The 22,691-nt window shown below is 41.7% G+C and overlaps 2 protein-coding genes across 4 annotated transcripts in view; one reads left to right on the top strand and one right to left on the bottom strand.

Moving 5' to 3' along the window:
* Nucleotides 1-2,191: 2,191 nt before the first annotated feature.
* On the top strand, nt 2,192-18,857 carry sh3yl1 (SH3 and SYLF domain containing 1). Of its 2 annotated transcripts, XM_074626830.1 has the most exons (10): nt 2,192-2,334; nt 9,004-9,114; nt 9,213-9,326; nt 12,043-12,107; nt 12,200-12,312; nt 14,291-14,419; nt 14,511-14,655; nt 15,499-15,694; nt 17,488-17,520; nt 17,779-18,857. In XM_074626830.1, coding segments are annotated over exons 1-10 (1,116 nt in total). In that variant the 5' UTR covers nt 2,192-2,333; the 3' UTR covers nt 17,988-18,857. The 2 variants fall into 2 exon arrangements, with proteins under 2 accessions (XP_074482931.1, XP_074482932.1); XM_074626831.1 differs by lacking the exon at nt 17,488-17,520.
* Nucleotides 18,858-20,873: 2,016 nt separating this feature from the next.
* LOC141762774 (solute carrier family 22 member 13) overlaps nt 20,874-22,691 on the bottom strand; it is a 7,692-nt gene continuing 5,874 nt past the window's right edge. For both annotated transcript variants that reach the window (XM_074626827.1, XM_074626828.1), the window contains exons 9-10: nt 21,486-21,737; nt 20,874-21,118 (exon numbers count right to left, since the gene is read on the bottom strand). In XM_074626827.1, the coding sequence (XP_074482928.1) occupies nt 21,025-21,118; nt 21,486-21,737 (346 nt within the window). In that variant the 3' untranslated portion in view covers nt 20,874-21,024. The remainder of the gene's footprint in view (nt 21,119-21,485; nt 21,738-22,691) is intronic.

The following is a 22,691-nucleotide window of genomic DNA, read 5'->3' as shown; positions in this document are numbered from 1 at the left end:
CTCATCTGACTCGTAAAGTGAAACCATCAGAGGTCTGTACTACGAAGCGAGTTCAACATACCCAGGGTATCTTCTCGTTATCTGGCTTCACTTAACCTAACAACCGAGATCTCGCTAAACTGAACTACGAAGCTGGTTATCAACTCGGTAAATCAACCCAGGGTTTCTCTGTCTGGATATGAGCGCGTTCACATGAACAGGGAGGTGTTTGCAGTTTATATCCAATCACAGACATGAACAAGACTACTGACAGCAGGCAGAGAGATTATTATTCATTTTACGGAACACTCAAAAGTCAGATATACTCGTCTAGATATAAATAACTTTTCAGAGTATAATAGATGAATGGATTACTCATCATTTTACACTGCGAATATGATGTTGCATCTATGAGTATCTAAATCATCCTTTCACCTGCTTCCCTCCTCTCTGACGGTGTGAAACGGACTCAAGAGCAAGTCAAAAAGAATAAATATGAAAACATAATTCAAAGCGGTAAACACCTCCAGCATAAAGTCAGCTGTCCTTCCTGTATCTGTCAGTTTAGACTGTGTTGTTTTTAATCTGGATTATGATTTAAACGTCTTCATATGTGTGTGATATTATCATATAATCACCGCACTGAGCTCTGATTGGTCAGTAGACGGTGCTTTCATACGAGTTGATCTCTTATCTGGAACATAACCTGCTCCGGAGCAGGTTAGCCGTTCAGCATCAGTAACCATGGAGATCTACCCCGGTAAGAAGTGAACCAGCTTCTTAGTACGGAAAACCCAGAGTTAACCCTGAAGTTACCTCGATAACCACAAATCCTGCTTCGTAGTACAGGCCTCGGGCCTCAGATGTTAACTGTGGAAACAGTCTGTAACGGAGTCTTTAAATAGCAGTAATACTAGTAAATGTTGTGCCAGGAGGAGATAAGATGCTGTTTCCTCCGGCGGTGGAGAACCAGACTGTGACTTCCTGAGACGGATCACATCTTCACCGCTGCTCCGGCTGGCTGCGAACGCTGAATGTCAGCCGGATGTCATTAAGTTAATGTGTCAACAAGGAAGTCCCCGACCTCCAACCACACTCACAATACAGGCTAATAATAGATCATGGTATTAGTACTTTTACTAAAAGATGAGTACTTCTTACTGCTTGTTATATGTTCATCTTGCAGTTGATGCAGTTTTGCTTTTATTTTGAAGGCATGATGTGGAGAAACAAGGGAATCCCCCCGCCTCGGCTCGTGACCTCTGACCTCCCACGAGGACGGCCGTTTATTTCCCTGCAGACGGATTAATAACAAAACGTAATATTATCACGTTAGCTGAGAGACTGTGGGAAGGTTCTCCGTCTCTCTCGGGCTGCAAAACAGGAATCATAATATACAACAAAACAATCTCTAAATATGAACTATAACAGACTAGTAACTAATCCAACAGATATGCACTGAATTTACAAAAACATCAGCTTTAAATCTAATTTCTAACGTCCTCTTATGGCTTTTTAATGTGCTTTTGTTTTTTATCTTTACGTCTCCTAACTTCCTGTTTTATTTTATCTCTTAATTATTGTTTTATTGTGTTGTATATTGACTTTTTATTTCTTTAATATAAATAGATCAAAAAATGTCGGAAATAAAAGTTTTAAAAAAGTAAAAAAAAAAATTCAGGAAAAATGTCTGACAAAAAGTTTTTTTTTAAATTTCTGAAAAAAAGATTAAAAAAAATATCAGAAGAAATTTCGGGAAAAAAAAGTTAAAAAAAAGTCCGAACAAAGTTTTAAAAAAGTAAAAACAACTGTCTGAAAAATGTCAGAAAAAAAAGTAAAAAAAAAATAAAAAAGTTAAATAAAATGTCTGAAAAAAAAGTTTTAAAAAAGTAAAAATAAATATATATATAATAAATATTCACACATGTTACAACAAGAAAATCATTTTAATTATTATTAATGTGACGTTTGATGCCTGAGAGACTGAACTGAGGGGAAACTTAGCTCAGGCAGTAATCATGAACGCGCACGGGAGCGCGCACAGCTGTTCCACCCCCCTCCGTCCGCGCGCCGCCCGTCTCCCTGACAACCAAACTTCTCATTCCCATCTTAAAGATCGATCGATACAGAAGCCACGCCCACCTGGACAGGTACACAGGTGGGTCAGATTCACCTGCTTTAATTCACCTGACCGTGTGTGTGTGTGTGGTTTCCGGCTGCGCGTCACGGAGCTGAGAAGAGAGAGTCAGGTGAGGCGGAAGTGAAGAGAGAGAGAGAGAGAGAGAGAGCGGCACGAGCAGCTCACCTGTCCGCAGGTGAACAACCAGAGAGAGGAACTCAGGGACAGAAAGAAAAGTAAGTTAATTAGAACCCAAAAGATTCACCTGGTGACAGTTCTGCTGCTTCTACCTGTCTGTCTCTACCTGTATACCTCTTTACCTGTCTGTCTCTACCTGTCTGTCTTTACCTGTCTGTCTCTACCTGTATACCTCTTTACCTGTCTGTCTCTACCTGTCTGTCTTTACCTGTCTGTCTCTACCTGTATACCTCTTTACCTGTCTGTCTCTACCTGTATACCTCTTTACTTGTCGGTGTCTACCTGTCTGTCTTTACCTGTCGCTGGTTTCCTCCTCAGTGTACGGTTCCACAGGTTCTACAGGTTCTACAGGTGTGTTTTTAGTCTGTAAAAACAGCTTAACGGAGGTTCACCTGGTGTTGGTGACAGATGTCAGGTGATGTGATGGTTCCACTGGGGGGCGGGGGGGGGTGGTCTCTGAGGGTTCTGGTTATTAGGTTGTAGAGGAGGTTCTATTGGAGGGTGAGGTTCTAGTGGTCTTTAAGGAGGTTTTATTAGTTGGATTTCATGTGGTTCTGTGGCTGAGCAGGATCTTTTTTTTGTTATCTTTACGTAAATTCTAGCAGGAGTTTAGGTTCTGGTCGTCTATGAGGAGGTTCTAGAGGTCTATGAGGAGGTTCTAGAGGTCTTCGGGAGGTTCTAGAGGTCTATGAGGAGGTTCTAGAGGTCTTCGGGAGGTTCTAGAGGTCTTCGAGGATACTCTAGTGGTCTTTGTTGAGGTTCTAGTCGTCTTTAAAAGAGTCCTAATGGTACTAGTTTTATTGTTTTTTAATGCGGTCCACATAAAGGTGGTTCTGGTGGTTCTAGTCATCTATGAGGAGGCGTTAGTGGTCTTTTTTGTGGAGGTTCTATTTGTCCTTTAGATTCTAGTAAAAGGTTTTATTAGTTGGATTTCATGTGGTTCCGTGGCTGAGCAGGATCTTTTTTTGATATATTTACGTAAATTCTAGCAGACTTTTAGGTTCTGTTCGTCTATGAGGAGGTTCTAGAGGTCTTAAAGGTGTCACTTGTGGGCTTCTAGGATCTAGTCATGTGTGTAGAGGTTCTAGTAGTATTTGATGAGGTTCTATTGGTCTTTAAAGGAGTCCTAATGGTACTAGTTTTATTGTTTTTTGATGAGGTCCACACAAAGATGGTTCTAGTGGTTCTAGTCATCTATGAGGAGGTGTTAGTGTTTTTTTTGTGGAGGTTCTAGTTGTCCTTTAGATTCTAATAAAATATGAGGAGTTTCTTGTCATCTCCGGGATGTCTTCAAAGACCAACAGAAACTCCTCATATAGTAATAGAACCCCCTTGTAGACCACTAGAACATCCCCAACGGCCATTAGAACCTCCTCAACGATGATTAGAACCTCCTCAACGATGACAGTCTTCAAAGACCAACAGAACTTCCTCATAGGTAGCATGTTCAGTAGCATGGCTGAGAGACAAACTAACAAACACTGAAGAACAGAACCTCCTCACAGGAGGTACTACGTTCTGGTGTAGAACTCTGATCATCTGGTTCTCTGGGTTCCTGTCTGTGCTGTCGGTGTCTGACAGTGACAGCACAGACCAGTCTGCCAACATGCCGCCTGCTGCTGCTGCTGCTGCTGCAGCACATTCCTGACACATGACAGAACCACATCCTCAGCTGAGCTACAATACGCTAACAAGGCCAGAGATCAGTCAGGGTTCTGTAACGAGGCCAGAGATCCGTCAGGGTTCTGTAACCAGCCCAGAGATCAGTCAGCGTTCTGTAACCAGCCCAGAGATCAGTCAGCGTTCTGTAACCAGCCCAGAGATCAGTCAGCGTTCTGTAACCAGCCCAGAGATCAGTCAGGGTTCTGTAACCAGCCCAGAGATCAGTCGGGGTTCTGTAACCAGCCCAGAGATCAGTCAAGGTTCTGTAACCAGCCCAGAGATCAGTCAGGGTTCTGTAACCAGCCCAGAGATCAGTCGGGGTTCTGTAAAAAGGCCAGAGATCCGTCAGGGTTCTGTAACCAGCCCAGAGATCAGTCAGGGTTCTGTAACAAGGCCAGAGATCCATCAAGGTTCTGTAACCAGCCCAGAGATCCATCAAGGTTCTGTAACCAGCCCAGAGATCCATCAAGGTTCTGTAACCAGCCCAGAGATCAGTCAGGGTTCTGTAACCAGCCCAGAGATCAGTCAGGGTTCTGTAACCAGCCCAGAGATCAGTCAGGGTTCTGTAACCAGCCCAGAGATCAGTCGGGGTTCTGTAAAAAGGCCAGAGATCCGTCAGGGTTCTGTAACCAGCCCAGAGATCAGTCAGGGTTCTGTAACCAGCCCAGAGATCAGTCAGCGTTCTGTAACCAGCCCAGAGATCCATCAAGGTTCTGTAACCAGCCCAGAGATCAGTCAGCGTTCTGTAACCAGCCCAGAGATCCATCAAGGTTCTGTAACCAGCCCAGAGATCAGTCAGGGTTCTGTAACCAGCCCAGAGATCAGTCAGCGTTCTGTAACCAGCCCAGAGATCAGTCAGGGTTCTGTAACCAGCCCAGAGATCAGTCAGGGTTCTGTAACCAGCCCAGAGATCCATCAAGGTTCTGTAACCAGCCCAGAGATCCGTCAGGGTTCTGTAACAGGGCCAGAGATCCATCAAGGTTCTGTAACCAGCCCAGAGATCCATCAAGGTTCTGTAACCAGCCCAGAGATCCATCAAGGTTCTGTAACCAGCCCAGAGATCAGTCAGGGTTCTGTAACCAGCCCAGAGATCCATCAAGGTTCTGTAACCAGCCCAGAGATCCATCAAGGTTCTGTAACCAGCCCAGAGATCAGTCAGGGTTCTGTAACCAGCCCAGAGATCCGTCAGGGTTCTGTAAAAAGGCCAGAGATCCGTCAGGGTTCTGTAACCAGCCCAGAGATCAGTCAGGGTTCTGTAACCAGCCCAGAGATCCATCAAGGTTCTGTAACAAGGCCAGAGATCCATCAAGGTTCTGTAACCAGCCCAGAGATCCATCAAGGTTCTGTAACCAGCCCAGAGATCAGTCAGGGTTCTGTAACCAGCCCAGAGATCCATCAAGGTTCTGTAACCAGCCCAGAGATCAGTCAGGGTTCTGTAACCAGCCCAGAGATCCGTCAGGGTTCTGTAACCAGCCCAGAGATCAGTCAGGGTTCTGTAACCAGCCCAGAGATCAGTCAGGGTTCTGTAACCAGCCCAGAGATCAGTCAGGGTTCTGTAACCAGCCCAGAGATCAGTCAGGGTTCTGTAACCAGCCCAGAGATCAGTCAGGGTTCTGTAACCAGCCCAGAGATCCGTCAGGGTTCTGTAAAAAGGCCAGAGATCCGTCAGGGTTCTGTAACCAGCCCAGAGATCCATCAAGGTTCTGTAACAAGGCCAGAGATCCATCAAGGTTCTGTAACCAGCCCAGAGATCAGTCAGGGTTCTGTAACCAGCCCAGAGATCAGTCAGGGTTCTGTAACCAGCCCAGAGATCAGTCAGGGTTCTGTAACCAGCCCAGAGATCAGTCAGGGTTCTGTAACCAGCCCAGAGATCAGTCAGGGTTCTGTAACCAGCCCAGAGATCAGTCAGGGTTCTGTAACCAGCCCAGAGATCCATCAAGGTTCTGTAACCAGCCCAGAGATCAGTCAGGGTTCTGTAACCAGCCCAGAGATCCATCAAGGTTCTGTAACCAGCCCAGAGATCAGTCAGGGTTCTGTAACCAGCCCAGAGATCCGTCAGGGTTCTGTAAAAAGGCCAGAGATCCGTCAGGGTTCTGTAACCAGCCCAGAGATCCATCAAGGTTCTGTAACAAGGCCAGAGATCCATCAAGGTTCTGTAACCAGCCCAGAGATCAGTCAGGGTTCTGTAACCAGCCCAGAGATCAGTCAGGGTTCTGTAACCAGCCCAGAGATCAGTCAGGGTTCTGTAACCAGCCCAGAGATCAGTCAGGGTTCTGTAGCCAGCCCAGAGATCAGTCAGGGTTCTGTAGCCAGCCCAGAGATCAGTCAGGGTTCTGTAGCCAGCCCAGAGATCAGTCAGGGTTCTGTAGCCAGCCCAGAGATCAGTCAGGGTTCTGTAACCAGCCCAGAGATCAGTCAGGGTTCTGTAACCAGCCCAGAGATCAGTCAGGGTTCTGTAACCAGCCCAGAGATCAGTCAGGGTTCTGTAACCAGCCCAGAAATCAGTCAGGGTTCTGTAACCAGCCCAGAGATCCGTCAGGGTTCTGTAAAAAGGCCAGAGATCCGTCAGGGTTCTGTAACCAGCCCAGAGATCCATCAAGGTTCTGTAACAAGGCCAGAGATCCATCAAGGTTCTGTAACCAGCCCAGAGATCAGTCAGGGTTCTGTAACCAGCCCAGAGATCAGTCAGGGTTCTGTAACCAGCCCAGAGATCAGTCAGGGTTCTGTAACCAGCCCAGAGATCAGTCAGGGTTCTGTAGCCAGCCCAGAGATCAGTCAGGGTTCTGTAGCCAGCCCAGAGATCAGTCAGGGTTCTGTAGCCAGCCCAGAGATCAGTCAGGGTTCTGTAACCAGCCCAGAGATCAGTCAGGGTTCTGTAACCAGCCCAGAGATCAGTCAGGGTTCTGTAACCAGCCCAGAGATCCGTCAGGGTTCTGCAACAAGGCCAGAGATCCGTCAGGGTTCTGTAACCAGCCCAGAGATCAGTCAGGGTTCTGCAACAAGGCCAGAGATCCGTCAGGGTTCTGCAACAAGGCCAGAGATCCGTCAGGGTTCTGTAACCAGCCCAGAGATCAGTCAGGGTTCTTTTTGGGGTTCTTTTTTGAGTTCTTTTTGGACAGTTTTCAGACTTTTTTAGGACTTCTTTCAAAAAAGATTTTTTTTTTTTTACTTTTTTCTGATATTTTTTGGACTGTTTTTGGGACATTTGTCAATATTTTTCAGAATCCGTCAGGGTTCTGCAACAAGGCCAGAGATCCGTCAGGGTTCTGATTCATAATCATAACACAGCAGACAGTTAATCAGTGATTTAGTGATGTCTCGGGGCTGTAAGCTGTTTGGGTGTCTAACGCCCTGCAGCTCCTTCCAGATGGCAGCGGACAGAAGTGAGGGTGACGGGAGGGGTGACCGGAGGGACTAGCATCCCTCAGAGGGTGCTTAGGGGATGTCCACTGATTTTCTGTTTATCGCTCTCTGGAGAACTCGGCTTGGCGTGTCGTACTGAGATGTCAGAACACTCTCTATAGAGCAGCAAGTTGGTGTTCCCAAGTCAGAAATAAAATATAATAAATAATAAAAAGAGCTTAGAACATGATGATAGAAGTATATGATGTCCATCCCCATGCTCTATTATGTCTCATAAGTTGATACCATTTGTTCCACAGATTTGGTGCTAAATTTAAAAAATGTTTGCCACTGGAGAATTGATATAAAAATGATCAATAATCCCTCCAGACTTCCACATTAAGACACCAAGACCTTGAGGAACACCACAGAAGAAGCCATGCTGTGATTTGGCGACTGTAGTGTCAGTTTGGAGCGTTGTTTGACCTCCTTCATGAACAGCTAGTCTGACATGGTTGGTACCGATGGATTCATCAGGTTTTGTAGTTTCATATGATACCAGGATCGGACTTTTCTTCTGCCTTTCTTTCGGGCATTTTTTCCGGACTTTTTTGGACATTTTTCAGACTTTTTTCTGAAATGTTTCAGAATTTTACAGCCTTTATTTTCTGACATTTTTAAACATTTTTTTGTACTTTTTTTCTGACTTTCTTTTGGACAACTTTCTGACTTTTTTTCTGACATTTTTCAGACTTTTAATGGACATTTTTAAACATTTATTTGTGACTTTTTTTAGACATTTTTCGAAAGAAATTTTGGACATTTTTCAGACTTTTTTCTGAAATGTTTCAGACTTTTACAGCCTTTTTTTCTGATATTTTTAAACATTTTTCGTACGTTTTTTCTGATTTGTTTTGGACATTTTTCAGACTTTTTTCGTAAACATTTTTTCTGACCTTTTATAGGTAATTTCTCTGACATTTTTTGGACAAAAGCCCTCACACATTCACATATCTGGAGGTCAGAGGTCAAGGGACCCCTTTGAAAATGGTTCTAGGTCCTTTTGAAAATGCTTTTTCCTCGACAAAATGTAGTGTAAGTTTGGAGCGTTGTTTAACCCCCTTCATGACCAGCTGGTATGACATGGATGGTACCGATGGACTCATCAGGTTTATAGTTTACTATGATACCAGCATCTTCACTCTAGCTTTAAAACTGAGCCTGTAACAACCTCTGAAAGACAGATAAGGGGCCAGGCCCGTTAGCAGGCGTCGCAGTGTCAAAAATATCAGTGAAGTTGGTGTTTCTTAGCTCCAACACAGCTTGTAGAGCTGAACCCATTTATTGATTAGTTGATCGACTGAAAACTAATCAGAATGTATGAAGTCGCTGGTTCCAGCTTCAGATGAGTTCTGTAGTTCCTGACGTTTTATGGACTCACAGTCCAGTCACACAGGTCAATCTGTTCCACCAATAAAAGAACCCCCCTCACAATCAGAGCTTTTTAAAAAGTCTGCTGATATTTTGGCACAGATTTAGACGAGATGAAATAAATTTAACTCAACAAGGAGCTCATTGATGAGTTCTGTGACTCCTCTCTTTGTGAGTTGTGATGCGGGCCAACGAAGTGTCGGGAAAGGTCAGATCCTCTCTGAATCAGCTGTTGATGTCTTAACCAACCGTATAATCTGTGTGTTTTTCAGTGAATAACCCGATACCCTCCAATCTGAAGTCGGAGGCTAAGAAAGCCGCCAAGATCCTGAGAGAGTTCACCGAGCTCTCCAAAGGGAACGGACCGGACAGACTCATCCCCGGTACCAGAACCACACCAACTGTTCTGACCTTTATTATTGTACCGTCTGTGTCTGAGGAGGACGTTCTATATGTTCTATGTTCTCTGGTGTGTTTACAGCTCATGTCATAGCGAGGGCAGAAGGTCTCGCCATCATCTCCGTCATCAAGGCCGGCTTCATGATCACCGCCAGAGGAGGCAGCGGCATCGTCATCGCCCGACTGGCCGACAGACGTAAGAACCCGACTCTCTGTTCGTTAGTCTACGAGGAGGTTTTAGTCGTCTCCGAGGAGGTTCTAGTCGTCTACGAGGAGGTTCTAGTTGTCTACGAAGAGGTTCTGTTGGTCTTTGAGGAGGTTCTAGTGGTCCTGGAGGAGGTCAGTATCAGGCAGGTGGTCTTGTTGATGTTTTTTCTTTCACGTCGTCTTGTATTTTTCGGTGACGTTTGGCGTTGCCGTGGTAACGAGGAGAAAAAGTCCCTCCGATCTCCCCGTGGCGTGCAGTCATCTGATGACTCTGATTATTGATGATGAGGAAGACGTCGTTCCCCCCTAAAGAACACAGCGAGGGTCACACAGAGCGGACCCGCCTCCTCTCCGGGGCCTTTTCTTGGTTTTCCAGATTGAAACGAGAACTTCAACCAAATGTGAGAACTCTGAAGTCTTGATTTAATTTCGTTACTCTTTAGATGGTATCAGTGTGAATAAATGTAGAACAGATAGCGTCTTTGTTTGTGTTCTAGAGCCTGATAACATCCAGCAGCTGTCAAAACATCAAGTCAGAAGAAGAGAACCGAGTAGAGAGAGAACATTTACTTTTTATATTATTATATCACTACACGGAGGCAGGTCTGAAACCCCCCCCCAAAAAACACCATAATAACAATATAAAACTATTAGAAACGCACGTTATTAATGCCCTCTATGATCACGTTTAGGTTCCATGATGACGTTCTTCAGCCCTGAGTAGTAGTACTAGTAGTAGTCCTTTAGGTCTAAGAGGAGGTTCTATTGGTCTTTCTTTGTAGTGGTCTTTGATTGGTTCTAGTTGTCTTTGAGGAGCTTCTAATGGTCTTTGAGGAGGTTCTATTGGTTGTTTAGGTTATGGTGCTTTAGGTATAGGAGCAGGTTCTATCGGTCTCTCAGGAGATTGTAGTGGTCTTTGATTGGTTCTAGTCATCTATGAGGAGGTTCTAGTGATCTTTGAGGAGGTTCTATTATTTTTTCAGGAGATTGTAGTGGTCTTTGGTAGGTTCTAGTCCTCTATGAGGAGGTTCTAGTGATCTTTGAGGAGGTTCTATTGGTCTTTCAGGCGATTGTAGTGGTCTTTGATTGGTTCTAGTCCTCTATGAGGAGGTTCTGGTGATTTTTGAGGAGGTTCTATTGGTCTTTCAGGAGATTGTAGTGGTCTTTGATTTGTTCTAGTCCTCTATGAGGAGGTTCTATGGATCTTTGAGGAGGTTCTATTGGTCTTTCAGGCGATTATAGTGGTCTTTGATTGGTTCTAGTGATCTTTGAGGAGGTTCTATTGGTCTTTCAGGCGATTGTAGTGGTCTTTGATTGGTTCTTGTCTATGAGGAGGTTCTAGTGATCTTTGAGGAGGTTCTATTGGTCTTTCAGGCGATTCTAGTGGTCTTTGACTGGTTCCTGTCCTCTATAAGGAGGTTCTAGTGATCTTTGATCTATTGGTCTCTCAGGAGATTGTAGTGGTCTTTGACTGGTTCTAGTCCTCTATGAGGAGGTTCTGCAGGTTCTTCAGGTTACTGCGCTGCTGTAGTTAGAACTGATAACATAGAGGTCTATAATAGCTGATGCATCATGTCTCATGGCGTCTGTCCTCAGCGTCTCTCTACCTCCACCAGTTAGCTGCTGCTCTGTGTTCACCAGAGGACACGGCGAGCTCTACTACCGTGACTCACCGGTGGCGTACTCGACCACGAGGTGGGATGGCGTTATAAAAGCATCGAGGAGACTTCAGAGCTTCTTGTGGAGCTGTGTGAACCGTTCTCATTGTGTCTTCATCACGCCTGCTGATGAGCCGTGTAATTCATCGAGATAACAACTTTGATGTGCACGTCACCACGGGGGGTTCTGTGGTTACTTCACAACCGTCTGATGGTCGCCGCACGTAATTGTGGCTTGACGGTGACATCATCAGTCCAGTTAGAGCGTGCAGATGGAGAGGACATGGTCAGGACATCTAGAAGTCCTCAAACACGGGTTCATAAAAGGAAAATTAACGCACAAAGTCCAACATGGCTGACTTCCTGTTGGGCGGAGCCAATGAGAGGGAAATATGTCTGAAATGATGAGCAATGTGGCGACCAAATTTAGAGAATATCAGATGTTCCAATTCAAATTTGGTTGGTATAACCCTCCGGCTAATGTGACGCTAAATTACGAAGGAATAGTCGATACCTTGAACGATGATGTCATAGATCATGTGACAATACGCCATTTTAAGCACTTTTCAGACATTTTTCGGGATTTTTTTGACATTGTTGGGATATGTAGCGGACATTTTTATACTTTGTTTCGGACATTTTTCTGATTTTTTTGGGACATTTTAGACATTTATTGGACATTTTATCAGAATTTATTCTTTACATTTTTTCAGACATTAATGTTTTTTTGTTTTACTTTTTCAGCAATTTTTCGGAAATATTTACATTTTTTTTTAGATTTGGTGGACATTTTTCAGATTTTTTTTTTCCCGCACATTTAATGGACATTGTTTTCAGAATTTATTTTTTTGGAGATTTCTTGGACTTTTTTGGACTCAGCTGGTACCATTGATCACAGGTCCGGATAGAACCATCATCAAATGGAGGACGGTTCTGTAGACTCTTTTTAGATCTGATTAAAACATACAGCAGTATAACTCTGATCTCTCTATCTCTTTAAACTCTTAATCAACACATCTTCTACAACGTTTTACTGTTTGTGTTCAGGCTGGTCAGCGCCGTCGGCCATCGGCATCGCCGGTCTGGGAGGAGGCTTCGAGATCGGGGTGGAGGTGAGTCCTCACGCACAAATATTACCTTTTTATTTCTTATTTTATAAGATGATGATTTGATTCATCCTGAGCCAGAAATGTTTGTCCCTTAGGTGTCGGACCTGGTGATCATCCTGAACCATCGGCGGGCCGTCGAGGCGTTCACTAAGGGCGGGAACCTGACGCTGGGCGGGAACTGCACCGTTGCCGTGGGACCGATGGGCAGGTGACTACCTGCACTCTCACCGTCTGCCCGTCATCGTCACTTCCTCTAATAATTACTTCTGGTGTAAATTATAGCTTTAATGTTTTATTTTGCCTCCAGATTTATGAGATCGTTTGATGACGGTCGTCGTGTTTTCAGGCCTGAAGCAGAAAACATCTGTTAGACCTCCAGATGTGATTTATGTTAGAGGTTTATGTGTGTGTGAGGTTAATTTTAGAATGAAGACATCGTTTCAGCATGTCTTTCTGTCTGTGTGTGTGGGCTCGGCCAGGTATTTGACTCGCAGGTAAACAATGACATCATCATAACGAAGTGTTCTGCAGACATAAAGAAGATGAAGTGAGATAATCCGTCTGGATTCAATCTGCCAGCGAGTAGATTCACATTTATCTTAAAATATACTGACAGAGAACACCAGTTTCCTGTTCCAGCTGTTCAGTAAACCGTGTCGGGGAAGCTACTTTAAAATATCTATATTTAACGAGCATCTTTTTAGACCGTTTGACCGACTTGAGCTCTGGACTAAATAAATGGTTCTTATGCCGTCTTATTGGTGTTAGTGTTGTAACATCTAACTTTTACAATCATAACAACTAAAACAGTCCTCAAGTTGCTGAAGATGACGGCGCTGTCACTGTGTGAGCACTGAGCAACGCCTGTCCCGACATTTTTCGGACATATGTCAGATATTGTTTCGGACATTTTTTCAGACAGTTTTTATTTTTCACTTTTTTTCGGACATTTGTCAGATATATTTTTCGGAGTTTTTTTAAAAACTTTTTTTATAAAACTTTTTTTAAAAACTTTTGTTTTTTAATTTTTACATTTTTCACTTTTTTCGGACATTTGTTAGATATTTTTTAAAACTTTTTTTAGACATTTGTTTTTTACATTTTTCAGACTTTTTTCGTTTTGGACATTTTTCAGACATTTTTTTTGTCTTTTTTTGTTCTTTTTTGTTCTTCTTTTAGACATTTTTCAGACTTCTTCTTTTTCGGACATTTAGTGGACTTTTTTTGGACTCAACCGCAGATGGTACCAATATCACTGTACGGGAACGGTTGTGTGATACGGATGTTGAGCTGCTTCCTGTCTCGTTAAGGCCTTTTCATCTTCAGAGGGAGATATTTGTCGCAGTTGAATATATTCATCCAACAGCGGATGCCAAAAGAGTCTCCAGAGTGGTTCAGAACTGTCAATCCACCTCCCTGGACGCCCTGAATTTTATTCTAGGTGTTTTCAACCGTTGCACCTTAAAGAGGTCGCTAGGCAGCTTCTACCAGTACGTCACCCGTCCTACTTCTATCTCTGTTAAGGGGTATTTTAAGTCTGTTGTGGGACCCCCGTTGGGACTCTCAGACCAGAACTTAGTGCTCCTCCTTCCCGTGTCTGAACCGGTGGTAAGAAGACGAGTTCAGGTTTGGACTGAGGATCGTCCAACCACAACAGGGCTGCTCTGTTTAATTCCCACTAAGGAAATCAAGATAATTCCAAATAATAAACATTAGTTCTTGAGGGAATAAAGAACCTTTTGTATAACAAGAAAGCAGCTTCAGAGGAAGGCAACACTGACGCAGTGAAGAAATGGAATACTAGAAACAGACTGAGGCAGAACGAAGGTATTTTAAGGACTGCCTGGTATGAAGACAATGACGGCGTCTCATGATGGAGACACCCGGGGGGGCGGGGGGTTAGGCTTCATAACTTCAGCTTAGACACCTCGCTGATGATTAAATGCTTTTTATTTCAGATTTGACAGTAAGGAATTTTCTTCAGATGTTAATGATCTAAAACAAACTGGTCAATCAGTTGAGATTGATGTTCAAAATAAACGGTTCTTATCCCGTCTTATTGGTGTAAGTGTTGTAACATCTGACATCGGACATTTTTTAGACAGAGTTCTTCCAACAGGAGCTTCAGATGTGGTTATCTCTAGAACCACAGAGATAACGTTGTCCTTTGTCTTTCTGTCGCTCAGGAACGTGGAGGCCGACGTGGCTCTTCGCAGCACGACGGCGGTCTTTACCTACTGCAGATCCAGAGGTTTGTTTGCTGGTATTTCTCTGGAGGGATCCGGCCTGATCGAACGCAAAGAAACCAACCGCAAGTACGAACCGCAACCGGTTGACCTGCCTTCATGTGAAGCATTGTTTATGTGAACATAAATATTAAATATGGGAGTATTGGTGCCGCTGCAGGTTCTACTCAAGAGAAATCCGTGCGTCGGGGATTTTGAACGGTGATGTGGAGCCGCCGCCAGAATGCTACGACCTCTACCACATCCTGGAGGTCTACACTGAGGCCTACAATGCCGACTGGGTCAGCAAGAACCTGCGTCCAAAGGTACATAACCAACACTGACGATACTACCGACTCACGGGACTGACGATACTACCGACTAACAGCACCAACGATACTACCGACTCACGGGACTGACGACTCACGGGACTGACGATACTACCGACTCACGGGACTACCGACTCACGGGACTGACGATACTACCGACTAACAGCACCAACGATACTACCGACTCACGGGACTGACGACTCACGGGACTGACGATACTACCGACTCACGGGACTACCGACTCACGGGACTGACGATACTACCGACTCACGGGACTGACGATACTACCGACTCACGGGACTACCGACTCACGGGACTGACGATACTACCGACTCACGGGACTGACGATACTACCGACTAACAGCACCAACGATACTACCGACTCACGGGACTGACGACTCACGGGACTGACGATACTACCGACTCACGGGACTACCGACTCACGGGACTGACGATACTACCGACTAACAGCACCAACGATACTACCGACTCACGGGACTGACGACTCACGGGACTGACGATACTACCGACTCACGGGACTACCGACTCACGGGACTGACGATACTACCGACTCACGGGACTGACGATACTACCGACTCACGGGACTACCGATTCACGGGACTACCGACTCACGGGACTGACGATACTACTGACTCACGGGACTACCGACTCACGGGACTGACGATACTACTGACTCACGGGACTACCGACTCACGATACTACCGACTCACGGGACTGACGATACCACCGACTCACAGGACTGACGATACTACCGACTCACAGGACTGACGATACTACCGACTCGTGACTAACGACTCACGGGACTCTCTCTCTCTCCAGTCGTCTATTCCGCCAACCAGACCTCCAGCTCCACCTCAGAGACCAGCAAGCACCTTCAAGCAACCGCCAGCCAGTTACCAGCAACCGCCAGCAGGCTACCAGCCACCACCAGCCAGCTACCAGCAGCAACCGCCAGCCAACACCGGTAAAAACGTCCTGTACCCGAGCGTCTCCATCTACAAATCTGAGACTTCAGGTGAGTTTTACCTTCCTCTCTTCTTCTCTCTGAAAACAGGTACCTCCTCGTGTCCTCTTATATACCTCCTTCAAGCCTTTCACACCTCCTTTCCTTCCTTCTTTACCTCCTCCTTTCCTTGCTGATCAGAACAGGGAGAACAAAGACGGAGGAGTGAGTTTACATAAACACAACATGAAGGAAAGGAAGGAAGGAAAGGAGATGGTAGAGTCCTTTCCTCGTCTCCTCTCCTAGCATCTTAGTCCCTCCCACCTGAGATGCGAGGCGAGGAAGAGATGCATATATTTCCTTCACTTCCACCTCCTTTACTTTTCCTACCTTACCTTATGTTCTTCCTTCGCTACTTCCTTTCCTTCTTCACTTTTGGCTCCTTTCCTTCGACACCTATTCCTTTCTTTCTCCTCCACTACGTCTCCTCTGCCACCTCCTTTCCTTTCTTGCATCCTTTTTCCTTCCTTACGTTCTTCTCTCCTTCTTTGCCTCCTCCTTTCCTACCCTTCTTCTTTCCTTTGGTATCACTTCCTTTCCTTCTCTGCCACTTATTTCCCTTCACTACATCCTCCCCGCCCTCTCCTTTCCTACCCCCTCCTTTCTTTCCTTCCCTACTTCCTCCTTTCCTTCCTTACCACCTCCTTTTCCTTCACTACTACCTCCTTTCCTTCAACACATCTTCCTTTCCTTTCCTCCCCCCTAGTTTCCTTCACTTCCACCTCCTTTACTTTCATTACCTCCTTCTTTACCTCCTCCTCCCTTCTTCACTTTGGCTCCTTTCCTTCTCTGCCACCTCCGTTCCTTCACTATCATCTCCTTTCCTTACTTCTTTCCTTCTCCTCCACTACATCTTCTCTACCACCTCCCTTCCTTCCTTACCCACTTCTTCCCTTCACTACCTCCTTCTTTACTCTGGCTCCTTTCCTTCACTTCCACCTCCTTTCCTTTCCTGCGTCCTTTTTCCTTCCTTACGTTCTGTCTTCACTATCTCCTTCTTTCCTTCCTGCATTCCTTCTTCTTCCCTTTGGTATCACTTCCTTTCCTTCTCTGCCACCTCTGTTCCTTCACTATCTCCTTCTTTCCTCCACTACATCCTCCCTGCCCTGTACCTTCCTTCCTTCCTTCCCTTCCCTCCTTCATCAGATCAGTGTTTTCATTCAGTCTCTTATTAACAGACGACGGTTCCCTCTGGTGGTCACAACCTGTTATATATGTTAAATATTAAAGCATTCAAATAACAACATTTATAGAAGTAGGGATGTTTATATAATAATATAATTTATTTGTATTTATGTAATACTACTACTAATAATAATCTATATTAGTGTTATTATTATTAATTATTATTATTATTATTATTAATAATATCAATATCAAATCCTCACACTGGAAAATCAGTTTTGACTTTTTCTTTCTGTTTCTTAATAAACAACAAATCTAATTCATAGACTTTACTTCTATTTTTGCTCATTTGTCTTTATTATGTCAAAGAAATGCTTAAATATATTTAAACAAATACAGACAAATATCTTAAAATATCTAAAAAATACAGAAAAATAACTAAAAAATATCAAAAAATAATACAGAAAAAAACTAATATCTAAAAAATACAGAAAGATATCAAAAAATAGAGAAAAATAGAGAAAGAATATCTAAAAAATACAGAAAAAAATATCTAAAAATATAGAAACAATACGTGTAAAATATCTAAAAATACAGAAGAAATATATAAAATATGAAAACCAAAAACAGCAGCAAATCCTGTCACTGTAAAAACAGTTTTTACTTTTTCTTTGTTTCAGGTCAGTTCGCCTCCAGAAACTCTCCAAACTACGGTACGGCGACATCAAGCTGCTCTTTATATTTTTAATATGATATAATATAATTTAAGAATAAATATTATATATAATATAATTTTATAATTAAATTTTTTTACATTTTCTATCTATATTTTCTCATTATTTATATTTCTAATTATATTAGTTATTTTATTTTAATTATTATTTTATATTTATTTATCTGTCTGTAAACATGTTTTGTTAATATTCCTAATAAATGATCATTTATTAAAACTATATTTTATTCCCCTCCAGGCGGAGGAACGTCGGTGGGCGCAGCGAGCGGTGAGCTGGTCGTCACGGCGACCCACCCGTTCACGGGACAGCAGCCCGGCGACCTGAGCTTCGTCCCCGGCGACCGCATCACCTGCGTCACCACGACCGACTCCAAGTACGACTGGTGGGAGGGGCGGCTGGACGACGGGCGCGTCGGAATCTTCCCCGCCAACTTCGTTACTTACTGACTGAACGACTGACTGGGCGCCGCCCGGTGGTCGGCGGAGGAACTGCAGCTCAGCGGCGGTTTCTACGGGAAATACTTTAGGGTTTGGGTAACGCTTCGCTGCGATTAGTCCATTAATCGTCATTTTTTCAAGCAAAACCACCTAAAACGATGTTTCCAGGTCTAAAATGTGAGAATTTGTTACTTTTGTTGGTCTTACGTTATAATTAATTAAATATTTCACATAAATTCCCGTCATACTTTGAGCTCTGGGGTATGTTGATGTTTAATAAACCAAACAATTTTAAAATTAAAAGAAAATAATCATCCTGATAATTATGTAAATTGGTACAAATTTTAGAAAAATCTGCATTTACTTAAAATAACTTCTCCATTTGAACAAAATTAAATATTTATTACTTAACATTAGAATCTTTATTCTTCCGTATTAAATTAAGCACAAATGTCACGTTTTAATTCAAATGAATTAATTCAAAATGCACCTTTTTTCTCTTTAATTTGTACCGAACGACGTCGTTCTCTCCGGGTAATGTTTGTTCTAGTTTTAGGAATTAAATGTGAGTAAATTATCAAATGTTTAGCAGAGCTGTGTGGTAATAATACAAAGTTATATTTTACTTTGAAAGGGAATTAAAATAGAATATTTAGTAACTTTTCTTCACTGCGTTGTTATCAAACATTATTTAAAGTTTCACTGGTGGGTTCTGTTACAGCAAGAAATGGGACACTTCTGTCTGTTTATAGTTTACATATAATGATGATGATGAAGATGACAGCAGCTGTATTCTGTCAGTTTAATTAAAATAATCACGTGTTGTTTTTACATATCAGAGATTGTATAAGAACCATTAATAAATCTAATTTATAGAGACTTTGCTTCAGTTTCTGCTCATTTTTCTTTATTTTGTCAAAGAAATACTGAAAAATATCAAAAAATACAGAAACATATCTAAAAAATACTGAAAAAATATCTAAAAATATTTTTAAAAATTCAGAAAAAATGTGTAATATATTCAAATATACAGAATAAATATCTGTAAAATATCTAAAAAAAAACTAAATACAGAATAAATATCTAAAAGAAAATCCCGAAAATATAAAAAAATACAGAATAAATATAAAAAAGTACAGAATAATATCTGTAAAATAGCTAAAAATACAGAATAAATATCTATAAAATATCTAAAGATATTTAAAAAAATATTTGTAATATATTAAAATATACAGAATAAATATCTAAAAGAAATACAGAAAAATATCTAAACAAATATCTGTAAAATATTAAAAAATACAGAATAAATATAAAAAAGTACAGAATATCTGTAAAATATCTAAAAATACAGAACAATATATCAAATAAAAAAAAAAAATATCTGTAAAATATCTAAAAAATACAGAACAATATATCAAATAAAAAAAAAAAATATCTGTAAAATATCTAAAAAATACAGAATAAATATCTATAACATATCTAAAAATTCTGAAGAAATATCTGTAAAATGTCCATAAAGCATCTAAAATAATGAACAAATAGTTCCAGCTGATTTAACAGTATTTCTGCTGTATATTGTGTAAAGTAAAATAATATCCAGTTTGTGTCGGTTGTGATTTTAAAGGCTGCAGTTCCTCTTCTGTCCTGCAGAGAGCGCTGCAGCTTTAACACCAAACACAGAGGGTCACCTTTAAAAAGGCTTCTTTATAATCTGTTATTTTTTATTCTAAATTACATTGAAAACCTTCTTAAAATCATATTTTAATTACTTTCAAATAAATGCTGATGTATTATTTTGGATTAAACCAGCAGCAGGATATAAAGTCATTAAAAGTAGCTCCGCCTTTACCAGCCGACACAATAAAGTTATGAACAAATAAAATATTCCGAAACTATGTATGTCTATATTCAGAAACTGTGAGTAAAATATTGTAAAAAAAAATAAAGAGAAAAATATTGTAAAGAAATATGAGTAAAATATGATAGAAATATTCGTAAAACCTGCCAAAAACATGAGTATCCCCAAATTATTGTAAAAATAATCATAAAATGTCCCGAAAATGAGTTTAGTATATCATAAAAATATTAGTGAAATATTGTACAAATATGAGTAAAGTATACCAAAAATATGAATAGAATATCCGAAAATTATTGTATAAATATTCGCAAAATATCCCGAAAATATTAGTAAAATATTGTAAAAATAAGAGTAAAGTATACCAAAAATAAGAATAAAATATTGTAAAAATATGAATAAAATATCGTAGAAATATGGGTAAAATATGCCCAAAACATGAGTAAAATATCCCGAAATTATGAGTATAATATATCGTAAGAATATTGTTAAGATATCGTAAAAATCTTCATAAAATATCCCAAAAATATTAGTAAAATATCGTAAAAATATTAGTAAAATATCTAATTAATATAAGTAATATATTGTAAAATAATTCGTAAAATATCCCAAAAGTGAGTAAAAAAAAAGAAAATAAGAATAAAATATTTTACAAATATTAGTAAAACATCCCAAAAATATGAGCAAAATATCCCAAAAGCATGAGTAAAATATCGTAAAATTATTTGTAAACTATTCCAAGAATATGAGTAAAACATTGTAAAAAATATCAGCAAAATATCCTAAAAATAATGATAAATTATCAGACACATATCAGTAAAATATGCAGAAAAATAATTAAAGTAGCTTCACCTTTATAAACCAGCTGCAGCATTAAAGTGATGAACACATTAATACTTCAATAATTAGAATACTATAATAGAGATTATTCTGCAGAATGAGTACTACTATGTTTAACATACTTTTAAGTGACTGTGTTTACGCTGTAGTATTGTATCTTGTAGTATACAAGTACTTGTTGAACAGTGAAGGAGGAAAACTACGATTCACTTCATTTTATTTTCACAGATGAAAACAGAACAAAAAGAATAAAACAGCAGAGATAGAAATCCTCCAGCAGCCGTCACATAACATCATCACCGCCGCCGCCGCCGCCGCCGCCGTCCCTTCGTCTCCTCCTCTAGTGTGTGTTTAAATGAGTCCAGTGTGTGTGTTGGGAGTGTGTGTGTCGTCCTTCTCAGCAGGGACGATCTCTGTTTTCCTGGTTTGCCGTCTCGCCGGCTTCCTGAAAACAATGATTCACTCTGCAGCTGTTAATGAGTCTGAAGGTTTAACATTGATCTTTGTGACTTTCTGCTTCAAGTCTCCAGGTTGAGACTCGACTGAGAGGCTTTCAGAGCACGAAGAGAGAACGACAAAGAATGTTGACTAGCAGGCTGACGCCCAGAGACACGACTGTAAACGGGCTGCCGGTCCACAGATACAGTAGAAACACTAACGCTGTTAGCAGCAAGCTAAATATGAACAACCCTTTCTCTCCGTCTCTGAAACGCTTCTCCGATATACTCTCTTTCTGACTGACTTTACTGAAGGATAGTTAACTACAGACATCCAGAGATTTATACACCCCGTCTAAATGCATTTGTTCTCACCATGTCCTCCAGAAGGCGTCTATGCTGGGTGGGCGTGGCCGAGGCTGCCTCTCGCAGTCCTCCACCGAATCGGGGAGCGGGACGCCGCTGGTCTCCGGCAGCAGCAGGCACAGACCGCAGCCTATGATTGGTCCGCTGCTGTACACGACCATGGCGGCCAATGAGATCGCCCCATCTGGGTTGGAGGGGACGAGGGAGTTGACCAAGCAGCCGAGCCGGAAACACAAGTTGACCAGGGACACGCACCGCTGTCTGGATTATAACGACACGGTTAACATTATATATAAATGATATGTGTTCTCATCCACCCTTCATAGCTATACCTACGAATAGTAATACACTGTAATTCGTATATATCCCACGAAATCAACTCGTTTGTAATCCACATAGTCGTTAACGTTGACTTATTTGTCACGCAACTTCTGTACTTAAGTTACGTCACTTCGTACTTAAGTTATGTCACTAACGTACTTTAACCCAAACATTGACTTATTTGTCACGTAACTTCTGTACTTAAGTTACGTCACTTCGTACTTAAGTTACGTCACTTCCGTACTTACGTTATGTCACTTCCATACTTAAGTTACGTCACTTCCGTACTTAAGTTACGTCACTTTCCGAACTTTAACCCAAACGTTGGCTTATTTGTCACGTAACCTTGATACTTAAGTTGCGTCACTTCCGTAGTTATTTTAACCCAAAGGTTGGCTTATTTGTCACGTAACTTACGCACTTAAGTTGTGTCACTTCCGTACTTAAGTTACGTCACTTCCGTACTTACGTTATGTCACTTCCGTACTAAAGTTGTCACTTCCGTACTTAAGTTATGTCACTTCCGTACTTCCGTTATGTCACTTCCGTACTTACGTTATGTCACTTCCGTACTAAAGTTGTCACTTCCGTACTTAAGTTATGTCACTTCCGTACTTCCGTTATGTCACTTCCGTACTTACATATGTCACTTCCGTACTTAAGTTACGTGACTTCTGTCCTTACGTTATGTCACTTCCATACTTATGTTATGTCACTTCCGTACTTAAGTTACGTCACTTCTGTCCTTACGTTATGTCACTTCCGTACTTACATTATGTCACTTCCGTACTTAAGTTACGTCACTTCTGTCCTTACGTTATGTCACTTCCGTAGTTACATTATGTCACTTCCGTACTTAAGTTACGTCACTTCTGTCCTTAAGTTACGTCACTT

Source organism: Sebastes fasciatus, chromosome 24, assembly GCF_043250625.1.
Source record: "Sebastes fasciatus isolate fSebFas1 chromosome 24, fSebFas1.pri, whole genome shotgun sequence".
NCBI classification, from domain to species: Eukaryota; Metazoa; Chordata; class Actinopteri; order Perciformes; family Sebastidae; genus Sebastes; species Sebastes fasciatus.
The sequence above is the reverse complement of the archived record's forward strand: the minus strand, read 5'-3'. Positions and strand labels throughout refer to the sequence as shown.